Source organism: Mucor velutinosus (genome assembly GCF_035048745.1).
Source record: "Mucor velutinosus strain NIH1002 chromosome Unknown tig00001567, whole genome shotgun sequence".
In the NCBI taxonomy this organism is placed as follows: domain Eukaryota; kingdom Fungi; phylum Mucoromycota; class Mucoromycetes; order Mucorales; family Mucoraceae; genus Mucor; species Mucor velutinosus.
The window spans coordinates 296,036-314,285 of NW_027041896.1; the positions used below are offsets into that span (position 1 = coordinate 296,036).

An 18,250-nucleotide genomic window follows, 5' to 3' on the forward strand; every position below is an offset into this window, starting at 1 on the left:
TTTAGCTCTATTAATTTTGGGATATTAGCCAAAGGCCCGCGGCAGCGCGAGCCGTTTGAACGTAGGTTGGTTTCCACCGAAGCGAAGCGTAGGTCAGGAAACCACCCGAAGTGCTGAAAGGCTCGTTTACCATAGTAAAAATCTTCATTTTCAAAGTGAAAAATGCAATCGTTTGATTTTCGGTGAAAACCATGAGGGCTACCTCATGGTTTTTGATTGATTTTTTGCCATGTTTTTTTTGGCCCAAAAAGTTGAGCAAAGGTGTCAGGAAGTTACTAATACTCGCGTATAATTGTTTGGTGTCATTCTGGTGGCTCAGAAAGATCTTCATGTCAAGATATGAAGACTTGAAATTTGTCAAATTTGGCTGCGATATATACATTCACTTGCAAATAGGCGCGTTCTTGTACCAATACAAAGGCACAAGGCATTGTATGCATTAATCAAGATTTAGAGCATGCTGCTACATTTAAATATTCAGCTGGAAGTATTAGGCTGAGTGGTACTGTTGTATTGTATCATCATAGCACAATGAGGCATAAATGTGTACATATATAGGGTGCAATGCTTGAAGGGGCTGTGGTGTTAGACTACCACGCTTTGAAATCATAGTAGTATTACAATGAAACGCTTAGAATAGCTGTAATACAAGAATATAACGCTCAGAGTGGCTGTGATATTAGAATATAACGCTCAAAATGGATGTGGTATAAGAATACAATAAGCCTTTTCTTGATTCAAGAGCACAGCAACATGGGGATCGGCGAAGGTTGTGCAACTAGGTTTGATTCAACCAGGTGTTGTTCGGGATTAGACGGTGTGGCATAAAATTCGTTTGGTATAGTATAACGAGCCGGGAAAGGACACGATTGAAGCGGTTAGCAGGCATTTTGGTAAATATTTTGGCGTCGCTATTCATTAGTGAGAGGGGGCACCAGTTTTTCAATAGTTCAGGATCTACCTTTTTAAATAGCAGGACAATACGTGTCTGCTTCCCAGAGTCAGGGAAAATACCATATAAGGCATCTGTCAGTAGTTGTGTCAAGAGGAACAAAATTGGAGGAAACTTGGAAAACAGGTACAGGTATACTTCGAAGGGTAGGCCATCCAAACCTGAACACTTGTTCTTGTGTGCATGATCAAGCAGTAGCAAGACCGAGTTTGAGGTGGGAAGGGGGGTTCCACCATCCTCTGTGCCTCGTCCTTATGAAGCTTCGCCTCCGCAGGAAGATTGTCAAAAAGCGATTTAACAGCAGGTATGGATTAAAGCACAAACTTCCAGGGCCCAACTTGATGCCAGGTGTGGTCAGATCAATAGTGAGAAGGTTATGATCTGTCCATTGTTGGGGTATAAATGGCAACAGTCAGACTGAGCTGTTCAAAAAGCTCTAACCTTGGATGTCTGTGTTTCTTGTTTTTCTATGCTATCAACATCATGCAACACTCTCCAGCAGCATGAACTCAGCTGCTAAAAGAGATGCAGAAGATAGTGTTCTCCATAGCCCTACTCAACACAAACACCTTTTTACAATTATAACTCACATACAAGGCTTGAAGACGAGTCGCTGAGGGCCATTTGTACGAATCAATATACCTGATCCCCGATAGCATTGCAAAGAACGAACGCCTAATTGCTGTGTTAGAGCCTCCCAAACAACAATATATATATTTTGGTAAAAAGGCTAACGAACTATAACTCATACACTGCTAGACAAATCGACACAGTCAAGAGTTAAGCGGTTTTCTTGCAGAGATTCTTGGTCGTTCTGCATCCTCAATTCTTGTCTCAATTGTCACGACGTCTCAAGTACATAAGCAATATGTACATCTTTGAAGTGCAACGGATCCAAGATGATTTACCAATATTAGGGGTTGGGATGGGATTTACAAGCAACATGCCTTTCGCAGAGTTTGGCTCCACTCATCTGAATAGCTTTCCAACAATAAGCCAGTGCTGCCTTTTCAATATTCGGACTGACACAGCCATACTTCAATTTAAGTTTGATCCATTCGAGAAAAGGCTTCACTATCTGGTTGAGGATGAGTTTAATCAAGCCGGTCGCACGATGATAGATCTATGGTCTGCCAAGATTTACTGTGCAAGCTGTAAATGAATCTTTATCCGATGCTCTTGGTATCTCCATTAAAGGATGAGATTGTTATACAGTACAGAAAAGGACGAGAGTACTTCCATTTGAAACATTAGATTTCATATAGATTGCGAAAGCATCTTAACATTAACAATCCGTATAGGCCAGAAAAAATACCACATTTATTTGTGAAACCATGGCAGCGATAGGTATTTGAGTCATAGTAACCCATGCTATACGTATTTATGAATCATCCCGTATTTTCGTTTTGCATGAGATTTAATTATTTGCCATTTCACTTGAAATGTATAGAACAATAGCACGGATCGGATAATTCGGATGATTTAGTGAGCCGTGGCCGATGTAAATGCAAATGTATAAACAGGGTCCACTCGAATCTCTTTCTGTGTAAAATCTACACCTAGATACTACAAAAATGCGTTTCTTTACATCAACTATAAATAAGGGTATCCGTCAAGCTGCCCAAAGCCCAGCATTGCGATTTTCACAGGTAACCCTCTCGTTAGTCAAATGAAATTATTTAGTTTTTTAATGCACATTCATGCAGGCACAAGCATTTCGCAATGTGCGTCAGTACTCCACAGAAACTCCAGCCAAAAAGGGTGGATTAAGCAACGGTCTGCTATTAGGGTTGCTTGGTGCTGGCTTTGTAAGTGGAATTGCTTACAACAAGAAGCAAGGCAAGACATGCCCATTACAAGAAGATAGGTCATCGTCTGTATTCAAATCAAGGGGTTTTGTCTCTCTCAAGGTAATGTGCGTTATATACGGTTTGTAAAGCATATATATATATATACTAACGTAGACTGTTGATAGCTTTTGGATATTCAGCCTGTCACTCATAACACGAGTCTATTCCGTTTTGCTCTTCCTGAAGGCCAGACTTCTGGTCTTCCTGTAGCCTCTTGTGTTATTGTAAAACACTCTTCAGGAGGCTTCTTGCCTGTTCTTCGACCCTACACGCCCATTTCTGATGAGAAGGTTAGTTAATAGTATAGACTACAATCTACGGGATCAGACAAATAACGCATTTCTACACAGACGGCAGGACATATTGATTTCATGATCAAAAAGTACGATGATGGAGCAATGACACCTCTTATTCACACTATGAAACCTGGAGACACACTTGATTTCAAGGGCCCTATGGTCAAATATGATTGGGAAAATACCCAAAAGCAAAACGTGGGCATGATCGCTGGTGGCACTGGTATTACTCCCATGCTACAAATCATCAAGAGAATATTTCACGAAGATTCCACCGACAAGAATGTTAGGGTGTCTCTGATATACGCGAACCAAACCGAACAAGATATATTATTGAAGAATGAATTGGACAAAATCGCAAAGGAGCATCCTGATCGTTTCAAAGTAGTGTATGCATTGGATAAAGCACCAACAAATTGGACAGGTGTCAGTGGTTTTGTCAACAAGGAGGTCATTCAAGAACATTTACCTAGCCCACAAGCAGAAGACTCTATCATCTTTGTCTGTGGCCCTCCTCCCATGGTCAAATCAATAGCAGGCGAAACCATTCTGATGAGTCAAGGTAAACTTGGCGGCATCCTCAAGGAACTAGGCTACTCGAAAGACAGAGTTTTCAAGTTTTAGTTTGTTGTCTACATTTGCAACATAGTATTTCAAATAAAAATCGCTCGATTATGCTTTTACAAATACAAAAGGTCTCAAAATCAATTTATTGCGACTGCTGATATCCATTAAATGAGCTTGCAGTCTGCTCAATTGCCCAGGCAGCTCTCTTTCCAGCCTGGCGAGCTTGTTTGCGGTTGTTGTTTTCAATGCCATCCGCAATAGCAGGGAAGATTTGAGCAGCATATCCTTGCCAAAGTCCAGGAGCAAAGATGACATGTTTGAAGAAATCACGATCCTTGTTGCCCTTGGGGTCAATGAAACCACGCTCAAAGAAAGCAAGATGATCATTTACTTTCTTCATATCCTTGGACAACTTGAGAGGGATGTCATCCAATGACTCGTATTGAGAGATAAGTTTCTCAATGCCTTGTCTGTATTCCTCAAAATCACCAGTGACACTTTGAAGGTTGTTGACAGCGACCTTTAATTCAGGGAATGTCTGAGGAGCAGCTAAATCAGTGATCTCCGCAGTATATTTGGCAATTTCAGCACTGTAGTCATTAAGGTAGAGAGGTAAGACAGGCGAGTCAGAGAGACGCAAAGCAAGCAGACCCCAGAGCTTGACAAGGGCTTGATGGTAATAGAATCCTGGATCGCCATATTTCTCCATCCAGCGAAAGCTGTCATAGTTGCTGTGGTATACACCGTAATCACCACGGAAAGCAAAGTTGACACTAGCAATGCCTGCGTGATCCAGGAAGGGAGCAAAGTCAGAACCAGATCCCAATCGATACACTTCTGGATGCTCATGACCCACCAGCTTTTCATCTGCACTCCATGCGTCAAACACTGATTTGCCAGTACGAGGGTCATGAATCTCAGAGGTCACTTCATACAGGATGCGATTCAATGAAGGAGATGCTTGAACGCCAAAGTGAGATCCCGAAACAGCAGTATCGACATTGACATAAACAGCAGCTTCCTTATCAAGCCACTCAGCATTGTCTTCCACCCACTCAGTGGAGCCAACAAGACCATATTCTTCAGCGTCCCAGGAAGCTAGTATAATGGTACGACGTGGACGCCAGCCAGTCTTCAAGAGTTCACCAAATATGCGAGCAAGTTCCATGAGCGAAGCAGATCCAGAGGAAGGATCAACGCCACCATACACCCAAGCGTCGCGATGATTACCCAAAATAATAGCCTTTTCAGGCTCCTGAGCGCCTTCAATGCGAGCAATGACATTCCAAATGGGCGTAATCTTGTTTTCAATATGGTTGACCAGAATAGCCTCACCTTCAGTGGGACCACTGAAATAATGAACTTCATCAAGGCCGCCAGCCCAATCTTCTTTACCGCGAACACCCAATCCTTGAGTAGCCTTAAGAATTGGTAAAGCATCTTCCCAAGATAAAGGCAACGAGGGAATTTTGGGCACACCAGGAGAATCCTCATACTTGATACGGGTAGCATTTTCAGTGGCAGGATAGCCAGGGGTCAAAGGATCGCCAGCAATCACTGAGAAATATTGAACAGAGCCTCTTTGAGCAGAGCTCTTGGATCTCCAAGGGCCATCAGGATAAGACTCGGCTGGATTTGAAGAGTTGTCCTTGTTCAATGGTCCATCATCAATGGGATCAGAGTAGATCAGCGCACCTGCACAACCAAAGATCTCAGCAGCTCTGACTTTGAGGCCACGGAAGTTGCCACCATAGCGCATCAAAGCAATAGTACCGTTTAGCTCAATACCTTGATCCTTCAAGAACTGGAAGTCTTGCAAGCGACCGTAATTTGCATAGACAATGCGACCTTGAACAGTGCCGTTTTTGGAGTAGCCATGGAACAGAGGTACTACATTAGGATCTCTGCTCGTCTCGTCGTCTTCAACAGGGTCTTCGGTCAACTTGGCTTCAAATCGTAAATGTTTGGGACCAGAGACAAGTGCTAAGCGATGGTTGATGGGATAATTTAACAGTGGCCAGTACGTATTAATATTGGCTTTCAATCCAAAGCTCTCAAACTGATTGCGAGTCCATTCAGCTTGTTTCTTGTCGTTGGGAGTACCTGCTAAATGTGCTTCAGAGGTATATATCTTGAGATAATTACGCAAATTGTCTCTGGAGGGCGAATCGAGCAAGATTTTTTCCGCCTGTGATGATGTTACTACAATGAGCCAAGGGTCAGCATGAATAATTTACAGCAGGTGCATGTAACATACGTACCTGGCTTTTGTGCCGAACGCTTACTGTACCAGAAACCAAAGGAAACGCCCAACAAGGCGAGAGCTATCATCAATGCGATATTGGTAACCAGTAGACGAAATGCTGTCTTTTTGCGACGAGCTTGTTGACGGTGGTCAGCATTAGTATCTCGTTCATTGTACAATAAGGGGGTCGTTTCGTCTTGCCCATTCCATTGCTTTTCAAACCATATACGAGCTTGATTCCAACTGTGTTTGATGCTATCTCCATGACTACCATCACCAGGCGGTAGTGAGTTAGCTCCTGTCATTTTCAGCAATGTTTGAAATATATAAAAAGCAAGAAGAAAGGGATACAAACTAGAATGTGTATTTATGCAATAGATATGATGTGTTGTGATGCTCTCGGAGTTATGCGATTGTACAATGGTAAAGCAGTAAAAGGGATCTTCCACAATGCGGTTCTTTATCAATAATCATCATTGTAGCAGATAAGTTACAGTACCGAGGATCTCTTCCCTACATAATCGTTCCACGTATATAATTGCTTGCATTGACGCTTTTAGGGTAATGGTTAGAATGCAATTCTTGCACAAATTCATATAGAGATAATCTCAAGATGGTGTATTTCGCATACTTCTCGGTGAAGTTTTTCCCCGAGGAGCTATCCTTGTATAGGAGATATACGAATTTGCCTCAATGCTATCACCACATCATTGTTACACCAATGGACAGCAATTCGCAAAGGGTCTATTCAGAGGATCAATGCGTGCTCGCATGAAACAAGGATAGTTACAGATCCAGGTACAACCGCAATACAGACGGTCAGACAAAGCATGAAGCAAGTGAATGGCTATTCAAGAATAAAAAATTCTTAATGAACAACAGCTCTTTGTTCTTCTAGCTTGATATTCATGCTGACAAATTAGTGTAATGTTTATGTGTAAATTTTAATTGTTTGATCTATGGGTATAGAATTTCTGACGTGTTTGGCTGAATTCACACGAATTAGTCATTTCCGTTTATACTGTGCCTCAAGCCATACTAAGGTTGTACCCGTTTGTACGCCCTATTATAGTACATGGTATTTAACTTGCCATCCATACATCTAAAGTCTGAATAACAAGAAATATATTTGATTTTACGTATCTATAATGACTACGTTGCTCTAGTGTTCACTTTATTGCCACAAAATTTCGATCTCAATACGCATCTATATAAGAAATTGCCTATCTAATACTGAAAGCATATGGCTGCCAGTAGTTACTTTATAACAACGCGTATTTATGCTTTGAATGGCTCTTTACTTTTGCTTCGCTTCGGTGAGAATCAACCTGCGCAGAGGCAGCTCGCGCTACCGATTGCCCTTGCGTATCTTTAAAAGTACTACTACTTTCATGTTGACCCTCTACTTACACATGAAAACACTTCATGTTATCTGTGGATTTGATTCGAATGTGGTGCTATACATCCATATACACGTAGCTACTTCATATACGGGCAAGCAGCATACTGGTACTTCCACTTTTTAGTCCTTAGTGCCTCAAATACAGCAAAATATGAGTGCGTTTGAGCAGTGATTTCTGGTGGTAGAAGCCCTTTAAAGCTGCCAAAATAGCTCCAAACGACTGTTCTCATCTAGCATTTACTTGCTGATACCTTTGTTTAACTTTTTGGGGATCAAAAAAACATAGCCAAAAATCGACCAAAAAGCATGAGGTACCCCTCATGGTTTTCATTAAAAATCAAACGATCGCGTTTTTCACCTTGAAAACGAAGGCTTTTACTATGGTATATCTTGAATCAAATGTTTCTATCGATCCAAAGCAACCTCTGAAATCATCTGTGTGGGACTTTGATATGTAAAATTTCGACGTTTTGGCCAGAAACCTCTTTTCATATTTTCACAAATTTCTCAATAAGCTTATTCAAAACATAGATCTTACTTGGTATCATTGGATGCGCCTTGAAAAGCACTCCAAGAAAGCTTAAAGAAGCATAGGGTGATCATTATATCTTACTTAGTCGAATCTGCAAGGATAGTTCAATCGAGTCCAAAACCATCAAGATTTGGCCAATCTGGAACAGACTATTATTCTGGGTTTGAATTAATTTTGGCTGGTGGGGTTGGCAGGCAAACTCAATGCCCTTTTCATCATGAAGGCAATACAGTAATAGATGCTTTTGAAGCGTATGGAAAGTAGGTAAAAAAATCATAGCATTACTGTTAAGCATGCTACTTTCTTGCATTCTACATTTAATAGCGTCCATCTGGACATTGACGATTCATGGGCTGCATAACATGTCTGCAGTAAATAGGAAAATCTCTGAGGCTTCAGGTCGTCGTCGTTCAAAAAAAGCGTTGTTGACAGCACTGAGCAGAGGAAAGATGACAAAAGTGAAAGTGGTTTTTGTTGATTGATTGTAAAAATCATTAATCATATATGAGCCAGGCCTGACAGATGCCAGGCAACTCAGTTTTCATATCAGGGTTATAAAAGTATCTAGGGACTATAGATTTAATAGTACTCTTCTACTACCTGCGATTCCCTTTCGAATACCATTGCATTCGTCGTCATGAGAAGCATTCTTGAATGCCTAAATTATTGAATCTCCGAATACCAATTTTCGTTCTAGATTGGTCAAATCTCGTTTTTTTTTCGACTTCTTTAAACCATTTCGACCAATTCGACTATGTAAGCTATGATGATATTCATATACTTCCTTAAGCTTCCTTGGAGTGCTTTTCAAGGCGCATCTAATGGTCTCATTCATAAGAGGTGTTTTGAATAAATCTATCGAGTAAATTCAGTAAATACGAAATCAGGTTTTTGGCGAATATGTCAAGATTTCACATATGAAGGTCTCATAAAAGTAATTCCAGGCGTTGCTCTAGATCAATAGCATCATTTTGATCTAATATGTACCATAGTAAAAGTCTTTGTTGTTGACGTGAAAAGTGCGATCGTTTGATTTTCGATGAAAATCATGAGGCATCCCTCATGGATTTTTGGTCGATTTTCGACGATCCTAAAAAAGTTCAGCAAAAGTGTCAGAAAGTAAGCGCTAGATGCGAGCAACTGTTTGGTGCTACTCTGGCGGTCTAAAACCGCTTCCAACGGGAGAAAACACGGCTCAAATGCATCCAGACTTCGCTGTGATTAGCACAGTTCCCAGTAGTAAGAAATAATATAAGTGTGCTATCCGCGCATATATGTATTGTTCCCATAGATACAGACATGAAGCATCGAAGAAAATTCAAATTCTTAGTTTTAGATGAGTAATGAAGGGTTCTCCCACGGCAATTTATAGTTTGAAAGGAGGACTTTCAGTATATAGATAGCAATAGGCGGTAGAAATGTTGATCAGATGATAGAATGGGAGCCATTTTGATCTACACAATCAGAACATGGAAAAAGAATAACCCGCCCTGGAATGGGGTGTATCCATTAGCAAATTGCATGAATTTGGATGATGGTCCAATTTCCATGATAGCATTCGTCATTCTCTGTGTTTATGACGGAGGGCATCACAAATAAAGAAATCGCTCATAGCAAGCAATTAAATACATTAATCACCAAGCAGAATTGTGAGAGCCAAGTGTCAAATTCTGCCGAGCCTTCGGACAAAAGCATAATGTATCTTGAAGGATCAACAAGGGCATTTATTGCCATATTCGTTCAACATCCATAATCTCTTACCAGACACAACTCCGAATCTGTGGTGTCCATATTTTAGCTTCAAATTTTCATTTCGAATCTCTTCTTCTTTTCGATATCTCCTTATCATACAACATAACACAATGGCAGGAGCTATCTCATTACCATCAGACGAAGGGGATGGAAATGGAATCAAACAGCGCTGGAACCAAGCTCGCGAATGGTTTGATAGAAAGTGGAATGGAGAGCGTGATGAAAACACTCCCTTATTGAACCGCGAGAGAGGCACTGTTGAACCTCCAAGAAAGACCACATTCCGCATTGTAACTACTATTGTAGCTCTTGTGCTGGCTCTCATTCTCTTGGGAGTTACTGTTGGACTGTGGTTTAATAAGCATCATGCAAAGAAACCTTGTAAGTATAATAGACGGATAATCCATGATCTGCTGAAGTATTCATGCTGTTTTTTTTCGGCTCCTTAGCAGCTACCCCAACTCCTGGATTAACAAATGCCGAAAAGATTTTCCTTGATTTACCTTCAAACAAAAGCGTCCGCGATTATTTAAAGACATACACCTCTGAAGCCCATTTGGCTGGCACTCCCAACGACAAGAAACAAGCTGAATGGACTCGCGACCAATTTGAAAGTTTTGGATTGGAAACCAAGATTGACACCTACTGGCCACTGTTAAACTATCCCGTCTCTCACCGTTTGGCTATTGTCTCTGGCCCCAAGCACTTGCAATTCGAAGCCAAGCTGACCGAAGACCCAGTGGACGAAGACGAAACTAGCAAGAATCCCAATGTGGTTCCCACCTTCCACGGCTATTCCAAAAACGGCACTGTTCAAGGTCGCATTGTCTATGCAAATTACGGTCGCTTGCAAGACTTCCAGTTCTTGAAGGATCAAGGTATTGAGCTAAACGGTACTATTGCTTTGATGCGCTATGGTGGCAACTTCCGTGGCCTCAAAGTCAGAGTTGCTGAGATCTTTGGTTGTGCAGGTGCGCTGATCTACTCTGATCCCATTGATGATGGACCATTGAACAAGGACAACTCTTCAAATCCAGCCGAGTCTTATCCTGATGGCCCTTGGAGATCCAAGAGCTCTGCTCAGAGAGGTTCTGTTCAATACCTATCACTTCTTGCTGGTGACCCCTTAACTCCTGGCTATCCTGCCACTGAAAATGCTACTCGTATCAAACCAGAAGATTCTCCTGGTTTGGCCAAGATCCCCTCATTGCCTTTATCTTGGGAAGATGCTTTGCCAATTCTTAAGGCTACTCAAGGATTGGGTGTTCGCGGTAAAGAAGATTGGGCTGGCGGCCTTGATGAAGTTCATTATTTCAGTGGTCCTACTGAAGGTGAGGCTATTCTGGTCAACCATATTGAAAACAAGATTACGCCCATTTGGAATGTCATTGCTCGCATTGAAGGCGCTCAGGAGCCTGAAAAGGCTATCATTTTGGGTAATCATCGCGACGCTTGGGTGTATGGTGGCGTTGATCCTTCCTCTGGATCTGCTTCGCTCATGGAACTTGCCCGCGTATTTGGTGAACTCTTGAAGACTGGCTGGCGCCCTAGACGTACAATTGTTCTAGCATCATGGGATGCTGAAGAATACGGTCTTGTTGGTTCCACCGAATGGGTGGAAGATAACAGAGAGTGGCTTGATAAAGAAGCCGCTGTATACATCAATGTTGATACCGCTGTCTCTGGTTCTCACTTTGACGCCCAAGCATCTCCTTCTCTCAATCGTATTCTTTACAGTGTTGTTTCTGATATTCATGATCCTCGTACGGGTGGATCTGTCCTTGATGCTTGGAGAGCAGACCAAAAGCGCACTGAAGATGAAAACCCTGAAATTGGTCAATTAGGATCTGGATCCGACTTTGTTGGCTTCTTGGATCACGTTGGCGTTGCTAGTATCAACTTGGGCTTTAGTGGTGATTATGGCGTGTATCACAGCAATTATGATAGTTTCCACTGGATGGAAAAGTTTGGTGATCCAGAGTTCTTATACCATCAGGCCCTTGTGAAGCTCTGGGGTTTGCTCACCTTGCGCCTTGCCGATTCACCTGTGTTGCCTTTGTATCCCACTGATTACAGTGCTGAACTGGCCAAATACGTGGATAGACTCACTGAATTTGCTGCTCCTCACACCTTCCCTGAACTGGAAAGTGCTGTTGATAAGCTGCAAAAGACCACACGCCGTTTCCAACACAAGAGACAACGCCTCGAAGAACGCCTTGCTGAGTACAAGTCTCTCGATGCTATTCCTTTAGTCTTGGCTAAGCGTTTAGCAAGAACCAACAACCGCCTCACATTCTTTGAACGTGGTTTCATTGATCCTGAGGGTATCCAAGGCCGCAACTGGTTCAAGCATGTGGTTTACGCTCCTGGCCTTTGGACTGGCTACTCTTCTCAAGTCTTCCCTGCTATTGTAGATGGCATTGAAGCTGAGGATTACGCGCAAGCTCGTCATGCTGAAGAGAGAGCTGCCCGGGCTATCCGTCAAGCCTCCAGAAGATTGAAGGATGATTATTAAGTTTACATATTTATTCGTAAAATTAACAATAAACACTTTTTTTTTCCATATGAATGCTGTGAGATTAGTTTTGTTTGAAGTGCAATCCTTTGCCAATGCTGCAATTTCTTGCTACTTTCAGATAAAGTGTATATTAACTTTAACCAAATCAAAGGTACGAGAAAGCAAGTGCAGTTCTTGTAGCATTCCCTTGCGTCTATGTAGCAAATGATACTCCAAAGAGATGGCTTCTTGAAGCCGCACATGTGCTATTTCATAGTAACATACACAAGTTTCACACATTGTGTATTATACGAAGGATCCCAACAGTTCGTTTGTTTCTTAATACCAAGACATTTGATTTTAATGCTTTTCAAATGTTTTAGTCATCCTTCCCTTTGATTGCTTCACATTTTCAATGCAAAAATGAAGGCTGTTTCGCAATACTACAAGAATGATGTAGTAAGGTCAATCTAAGGGACACAGATTCAGCTTTGAAACCTGATAACCATGCTTGATCTGCGAGATCAAGACCATCACATCACTCTCCTTTACTGCGATTCTGATTCTTCCCTTTTTTTCTTGAGGTAAGACGACCTACAGCGCGGACCTATAGCCGCATTCTCAAGGAGAGATCGAATCGTCATGTTAATGCTGTTTCAGGCTGGATAAAATATATATGTTGCATATACTGATACGGTAAGGTGGTTCTCATCATGCAACTCTTGCTTGCTAACGGCCATTTATTACTGTCGTTCCATATATAACTGAAACATTTCGAAAGCATCAATCCCATGGAATTAACACAAGGCAAAAGCTTCATGAAACCCGAATACGAAAGTATTGGCCAAGTAGTATAATCATAACATTTTTATTTATTACCTAAACAGATGAAACTTTGTGTCAGATAGGTTCCAGTTAATCGGCTAGTGAAGCAAATAGATTATTAATCAGAAGGATTGATCAAGGTTGCACGCCTCGATATGTGAATTAAATAAGAGCGAGTATGAGAAATGTATACCAATATTCAAAAATTGTCTATAGCAAGTGACATCATACGACATATGAAAGCAAGGCAAGAAGGGTCATTCCACATGTCAAAATTAAACTGCACAACAAACCTCCTTTTCGTTGACTATGACAAATGGTATATCCGGAAGTTCATTTTTTGGCATATAACGGAGCGATATTAAGCATGAAACCAGCGAATCTACGATCTTGAGCACATCAAACGACGATGTAAATTACTGCTTTTAGCATGCTACATTCAGGACAAGGATAAGAATAACAAGGCTGCACGTTTTTTACGTTGTCTAACGAGAACGATTTCCGGATTTTAGTAACTACCTGAAAAAAAGGGCAGTTGGGGCCCTTTTGCTGCCTGGGTAATATGGTTTACAGGTAGTTCAAAAATGGCCTGATTTTTGATCTCTTTTTTTTTTCTGTGATCCATGCATTCCATTTTCCATATCACCAAAAAAAGGAGACACAATGTAATGCCAATACTAATACAGTGTAATCTAAATTTGATTTATTCAAAAAATTATGTACAAAAGAGGAAGAGCAAAAAAGAGAAAAGCGTGCGAGATTATTCATTCTTAAAATTGACAAGATAGTCTTGCTGATTGTCGAGGCTGGTGCGTCTATCCAGACAAGGAGATCCTTGATTCGATGACGAAGAAGAGGTAGCCTTGGCAGACATGCCAGCTAAATCACCAGTTGCTGAACCGTTTGAATTCAGCATATCATTGTATGGATATTGCAGGCGTGGGGAAGGTGTATTCTTGGAATCAAGAACGGGAGAAGACTGTGTGTAAGATGAAGTTGTAAATGCAGGAACTGATGATGGGGAGCTTTGATACATTGATGAAATAGGTTCTTGTTGTTGTTGTTGTTGTTGTTGTTGTTGTGATGGCTGTGATGGTTGATATGCAAAGGGTGATGATGTTTGTTGTGGTTGTTGATAGACATTGGATTGAGGATTGGAGTAGAAGCTGTCCACGTTGTTCTCCTGCTGATGCACATTCATGTAGGAAGTGGTATTTGTATTGCCAGTAGATACAGAAGTAGTTGTAGGTGTGGCATTCGCGCTCTTCAACTGAGCACGACGCTGATGTTGAGCGTTGCTATTGCTGCTGCTGCTGCTACTGCTGCTGTTGTAGGATGAAGCAGTGTATTTGGTGACAATCTTCTTGAGGGCATAGGGAAGCGTCTTCCAAGGGAACACCTTGACGTCCTTTTCAATGTTTCTTGGCTTGGGATTAGGGAAGCTCATAATCAACTTGAAGAAATCGGCAGATTCAGCCTTGCATTTGCTCACAGTCAATGGACGGAAGCCTTCCAAGTTACGACGGACACGGTTCTTTTCTTCAACGCTGAATCTAATGTCCATAAGAGACTCCAAGAGATGAATACAGTCAACAGAGGTGATGAAACAATCGTTGCGTTCAGCCCAGTAGATACAAGAGACAACAATGTGGCCACTGTTAGAGGTAATACGTTCGCCTTGAGCAACAGGGTCAAATGTACAGCGGATCTCATTGCCATTCTGTTCACGCCAAAATTGAACCAATCTACGGCGGTGCTCCCATTCATCAGCAGCCCAGTTCTTGGCCATAGAATCCAGATCACCCATGATCTTGAGATTGGCACGACTGACAAGGCCGGGATAGGGTTGATAATTGGCAACCGAGGTAGTGGGAACATGGACAGAGGATTTAGCATAGCCATAAGCGGTTGGTGTAGTAGGAGCTGATTGGCGTTGAGGAGGTACAGCAGCAGCAGCAGCCACTTGTTGAGGGTAACCAAGAGAAGTTTGAGGTAACGAGGTAGGGAGAACAGACTCGTTTTGATCAAATCCAGTCAACATGCCAGTAAAGCCAGTTGTGCTTGAGCCAAAGAGATTCATGGTGCTGTTGTTATAGTTCAATGGGTTCAAGGGTTGTTGACTAGGACGAGCTTGATTAGTGGCTCTGTATTGATTGTATTCTAGGTAGAACAAATTAGTGCATGTTACATTATGACAGCTGAATTGAATACATACTGGAGTCATTGTACACATCTCTGGGAGCATTGTAGTAGCTACTGTATTGGCTGTAATTGCTGACAGGTTGTTGATAGAAGCTGTCATAGTTGGAAGGAGTAGATGCACCACCCAGAAAGTTCTCCTCTCTAGGTTGCTGTTGATGTGGATAGGGGGATATATCATTGGACATCTCATCATTATTGTAATCATTGACAGTGTTGATTGATGAAGCAGATGTGGTAGGTGTGGTAGTGGCTGTGGTGCTGTTGTCCTTTGTATCGAACTCATAGACAAATTCAGCTACAGGCCAAGTTTCAGTAACAGAGTCTTTGTCAAGCATGCAGATGGAGATGGGAACATTAGCAGTAGTGGAGTGCGTATGCTGGAAAGGAGGAACGGCAGCGACGAGGGAAGTGATGCCTTGTGCTTGCATTTGCTTGGTGTCTACAACAAGACTGTTGAAAGCCAATTTGACAGGAACGATTTGATGAGGCAATGATTGCACGACAACTGTGACAACAGTGCCTTGACTACCTCTCGTAGGTGCCAATTCAATGAGACGAGGAGCTTCACCAGCAGTAGGCTTTTGCTGTTGCTGTTGCTGTTGTTGCTGATGCAGAGATTGTTGTGGATCATTGCTATGAACAGATGATGATGGCCATCTTTGTTGCATTTCAACGCCAGAAGCGAGACGAACAGCTGGGACTATTTGATTTATGTTAGCAAACATATTACTGCATCAATGTTTATCATGAAGAATCTTACTGTCGGAGAGATCAGAAGAATCCATGTCTATATGTGTTCTGTATATTTAGGATAAATCAAAAATGTTTTAAAGTGTCAATTTAATGATACAAAGTTTAGAGAAGGAAGAGAGAGAGAGAGAAAAAAAAAAAAGAAAGTTTTCTTGTGAAATGAAAAAATCTTGCTGCTATATATATATATACAGTTTTTTTTTTTTTTTTTTTTTTTTTTTTTTTTTTTTTTTTTTCTTGACTTTACTAATTTCGGGATCTGCCCAGTTATGAAAAAAACTTTTTTCTTCTTCTTCTTCTTCTTCTTCGTAACCTTCATGCCGCTTTTTAGCGGGCTATTGTGCAAGTTTCATATTTTAGCCACATGATTCTGAGTTGACTGATTGATTTAATCGCCTATTGCAACATTGCACACACGCAAAATTTTGCTAAATTCAACAGCCTCTGGTAAAGCAACATCTGGGGCACACAAGGATGAAACTAATTAATCAACGTTTTGTTGTACATCTTGAGACGAGACATGGATATATCTACAAGATTTGATGTATATCGTATTGAGAAAATAAAATCAATGCCATTTGACTGGCAGTCATCTTATATTGGCTTCATCGCAACGGGCATGTATCCCGGGATTCTCCTTACTATCCATTGCTATTGTATCAAATCATCCCTGCCCTGCTGCCTTCAATGTTGCTTGAAACATCTGGTGCCTTAAACACACAGTACGTGTTTGTACAATGTACTTGATGCATTGTTCTTTGTTTGTTCCATCTTGATTCTTTTTGGTTTTGCGTATTATTTTAATAGAGCTTACTCTTGTCCATACGCTCTCGCCTGAAATTCGCACCAAATCAGAGAAATCAAGGTATGATGCCATTTTCACTTCATTTAGCCGGCTTCGGATACGCTCACAACGGCTTCATTGAACCACCGCATTCAATTGAAGTGCTAGATAAAGTTAGCAGCATCGTCAACCACTCGATTTACTTTTGCACTAATGTCACCGCATTTCATCTTTGATATGCCTGAGATACAGCAACAAATGAGTAAACTGTATTCCTTTTCTATGGCCATACATTGATATGCCTATATTAGTAAACATCCCATCTGCTGGATTGACTTTTAAAGCTTGATGTGATGAGATATTTGTCTCACTGAAAAAGTAAATTTTGTCCTTTTATTCCTGCCATGTCAAAATGACACTAGGCTGTATTTGTCATTGATCTAATCATTGAGGCTCACTGGTTCCTTGCTGCATGCACAGATGTCTGGCTGACATAGTGGGAAAGATACCCGCTATCTTTTTTTTTTCTTTTTTCTTTTTTTTTTTTTTAGTTGAGAATAATCTCTGACCAGATCAAATGTGCCAAATATCTTAAACAAATGATATTGAAACTGTTCTTGTTTCTTGTTACCAGCACAACCCCTTTAATGTCATCCCCTTTCCAGGATTGAGCATTCTAAAACCATGTCAAAGTGTTACTCTCTTCATCATCATCTCTTCGCAATTAATTAAGCGTACACATAATTTTAGCCCAAATGAAAAATGGCATGTTTACAAATGCATGTATGCATGGAGTTTGGATTTATTACTAATGCTCAGAGGTCCAGTCCATTCTTTTTGGTCTTTATCAAGCTTGATCGCTTCTTTACCCTCTTCAAGTTTGGTTGTGGCGTGTTACAAGAGAAATTTTATATAATGCCATTATCATTGGCCAAAACAAGATAGTTCAATGGAATTACAAATACCAGTGGTAAGGGTTGCGGTTGAGTTCTTGTTTTTGAAACGAATTAAACCATCAAAAAAGGAGATATCAGCCGAACCATCCTCTTTAGACACGGCCCATTTCTTGTTAATTGCTGTTGTTTCATCCGGTTAGATAAGAACTTTTCCAGGTTGCAATGTACAAAGCTTCTTGACAGATTTTGCCATTCATTGCGATTCGGGTTACACTGCAGCAACTATTACTGCTTATATGTTCTGCTATAGATATGCAAACTCTGCAATTGTCCAGAATCATGATTACGAAAAACTTGGTAATGATATCTGCATTATCCTGTCAGAATTCATGTACAAAATGTGCGCGGTTGCCAGTGGTTTAAGGTTTTGTTCGTCCATCCATACTCGCCAATGTGTTTCCTACCTTACTTATTACAGATGAGGAAAAAAGATGCAACAACATGCTTCTAGACGTGTGACAGATCATATGGTGTAGCATTTCTTGATTTCTGCAATCTAACATTTCTATTGACTGGAGCCAAATACCCTTAAATTTTTACCGTGCGAATGACAATCTAGAATAGCACTGCGTTTCATTAATTACAATGTCCAATTTTTCGTCTCGAAATTCCATCATAGTTTAGACCGAGGATGTTCACA

At 41.1% G+C, this 18,250-nt stretch overlaps 4 protein-coding genes across 4 annotated transcripts; 2 read left to right on the forward strand and 2 right to left on the reverse strand.

The window, feature by feature from the left end:
* Positions 1–2,526: 2,526 nt before the first annotated feature.
* On the forward strand, positions 2,527–3,722 carry CHS3_2 (Chitin synthase, class 3; the record flags this gene model as incomplete). The annotated part of the gene is made up of 4 exons (XM_064831154.1): positions 2,527–2,601; positions 2,659–2,862; positions 2,928–3,092; positions 3,153–3,722. The coding sequence occupies 4 exons, from the start codon at positions 2,527–2,529 to the stop codon at positions 3,720–3,722; spliced, it is 1,014 nt and encodes a 337-aa protein (XP_064688022.1).
* An 85-nt stretch (positions 3,723–3,807) lies between these two features.
* On the reverse strand, positions 3,808–6,215 carry ATC70_011972 (uncharacterized protein; the record flags this gene model as incomplete). Its single annotated transcript, XM_064831155.1, has 2 exons — positions 3,808–5,867; positions 5,927–6,215. 2 exons carry the CDS (start codon positions 6,213–6,215, stop codon positions 3,808–3,810), a joined length of 2,349 nt encoding a protein of 782 aa, XP_064688023.1.
* A 3,491-nt stretch (positions 6,216–9,706) lies between these two features.
* ATC70_011973 (uncharacterized protein) lies at positions 9,707–12,111 on the forward strand (the record flags this gene model as incomplete). Its single annotated transcript, XM_064831156.1, has 2 exons — positions 9,707–9,977; positions 10,046–12,111. The coding sequence occupies 2 exons, from the start codon at positions 9,707–9,709 to the stop codon at positions 12,109–12,111; spliced, it is 2,337 nt and encodes a 778-aa protein (XP_064688024.1).
* A 1,567-nt stretch (positions 12,112–13,678) lies between these two features.
* DNF1_3 (phospholipid transporting ATPase) lies at positions 13,679–15,905 on the reverse strand (the record flags this gene model as incomplete). Its single annotated transcript, XM_064831157.1, has 3 exons — positions 13,679–15,078; positions 15,134–15,820; positions 15,881–15,905. The coding sequence occupies 3 exons, from the start codon at positions 15,903–15,905 to the stop codon at positions 13,679–13,681; spliced, it is 2,112 nt and encodes a 703-aa protein (XP_064688025.1).
* Positions 15,906–18,250: the final 2,345 nt, after the last annotated feature.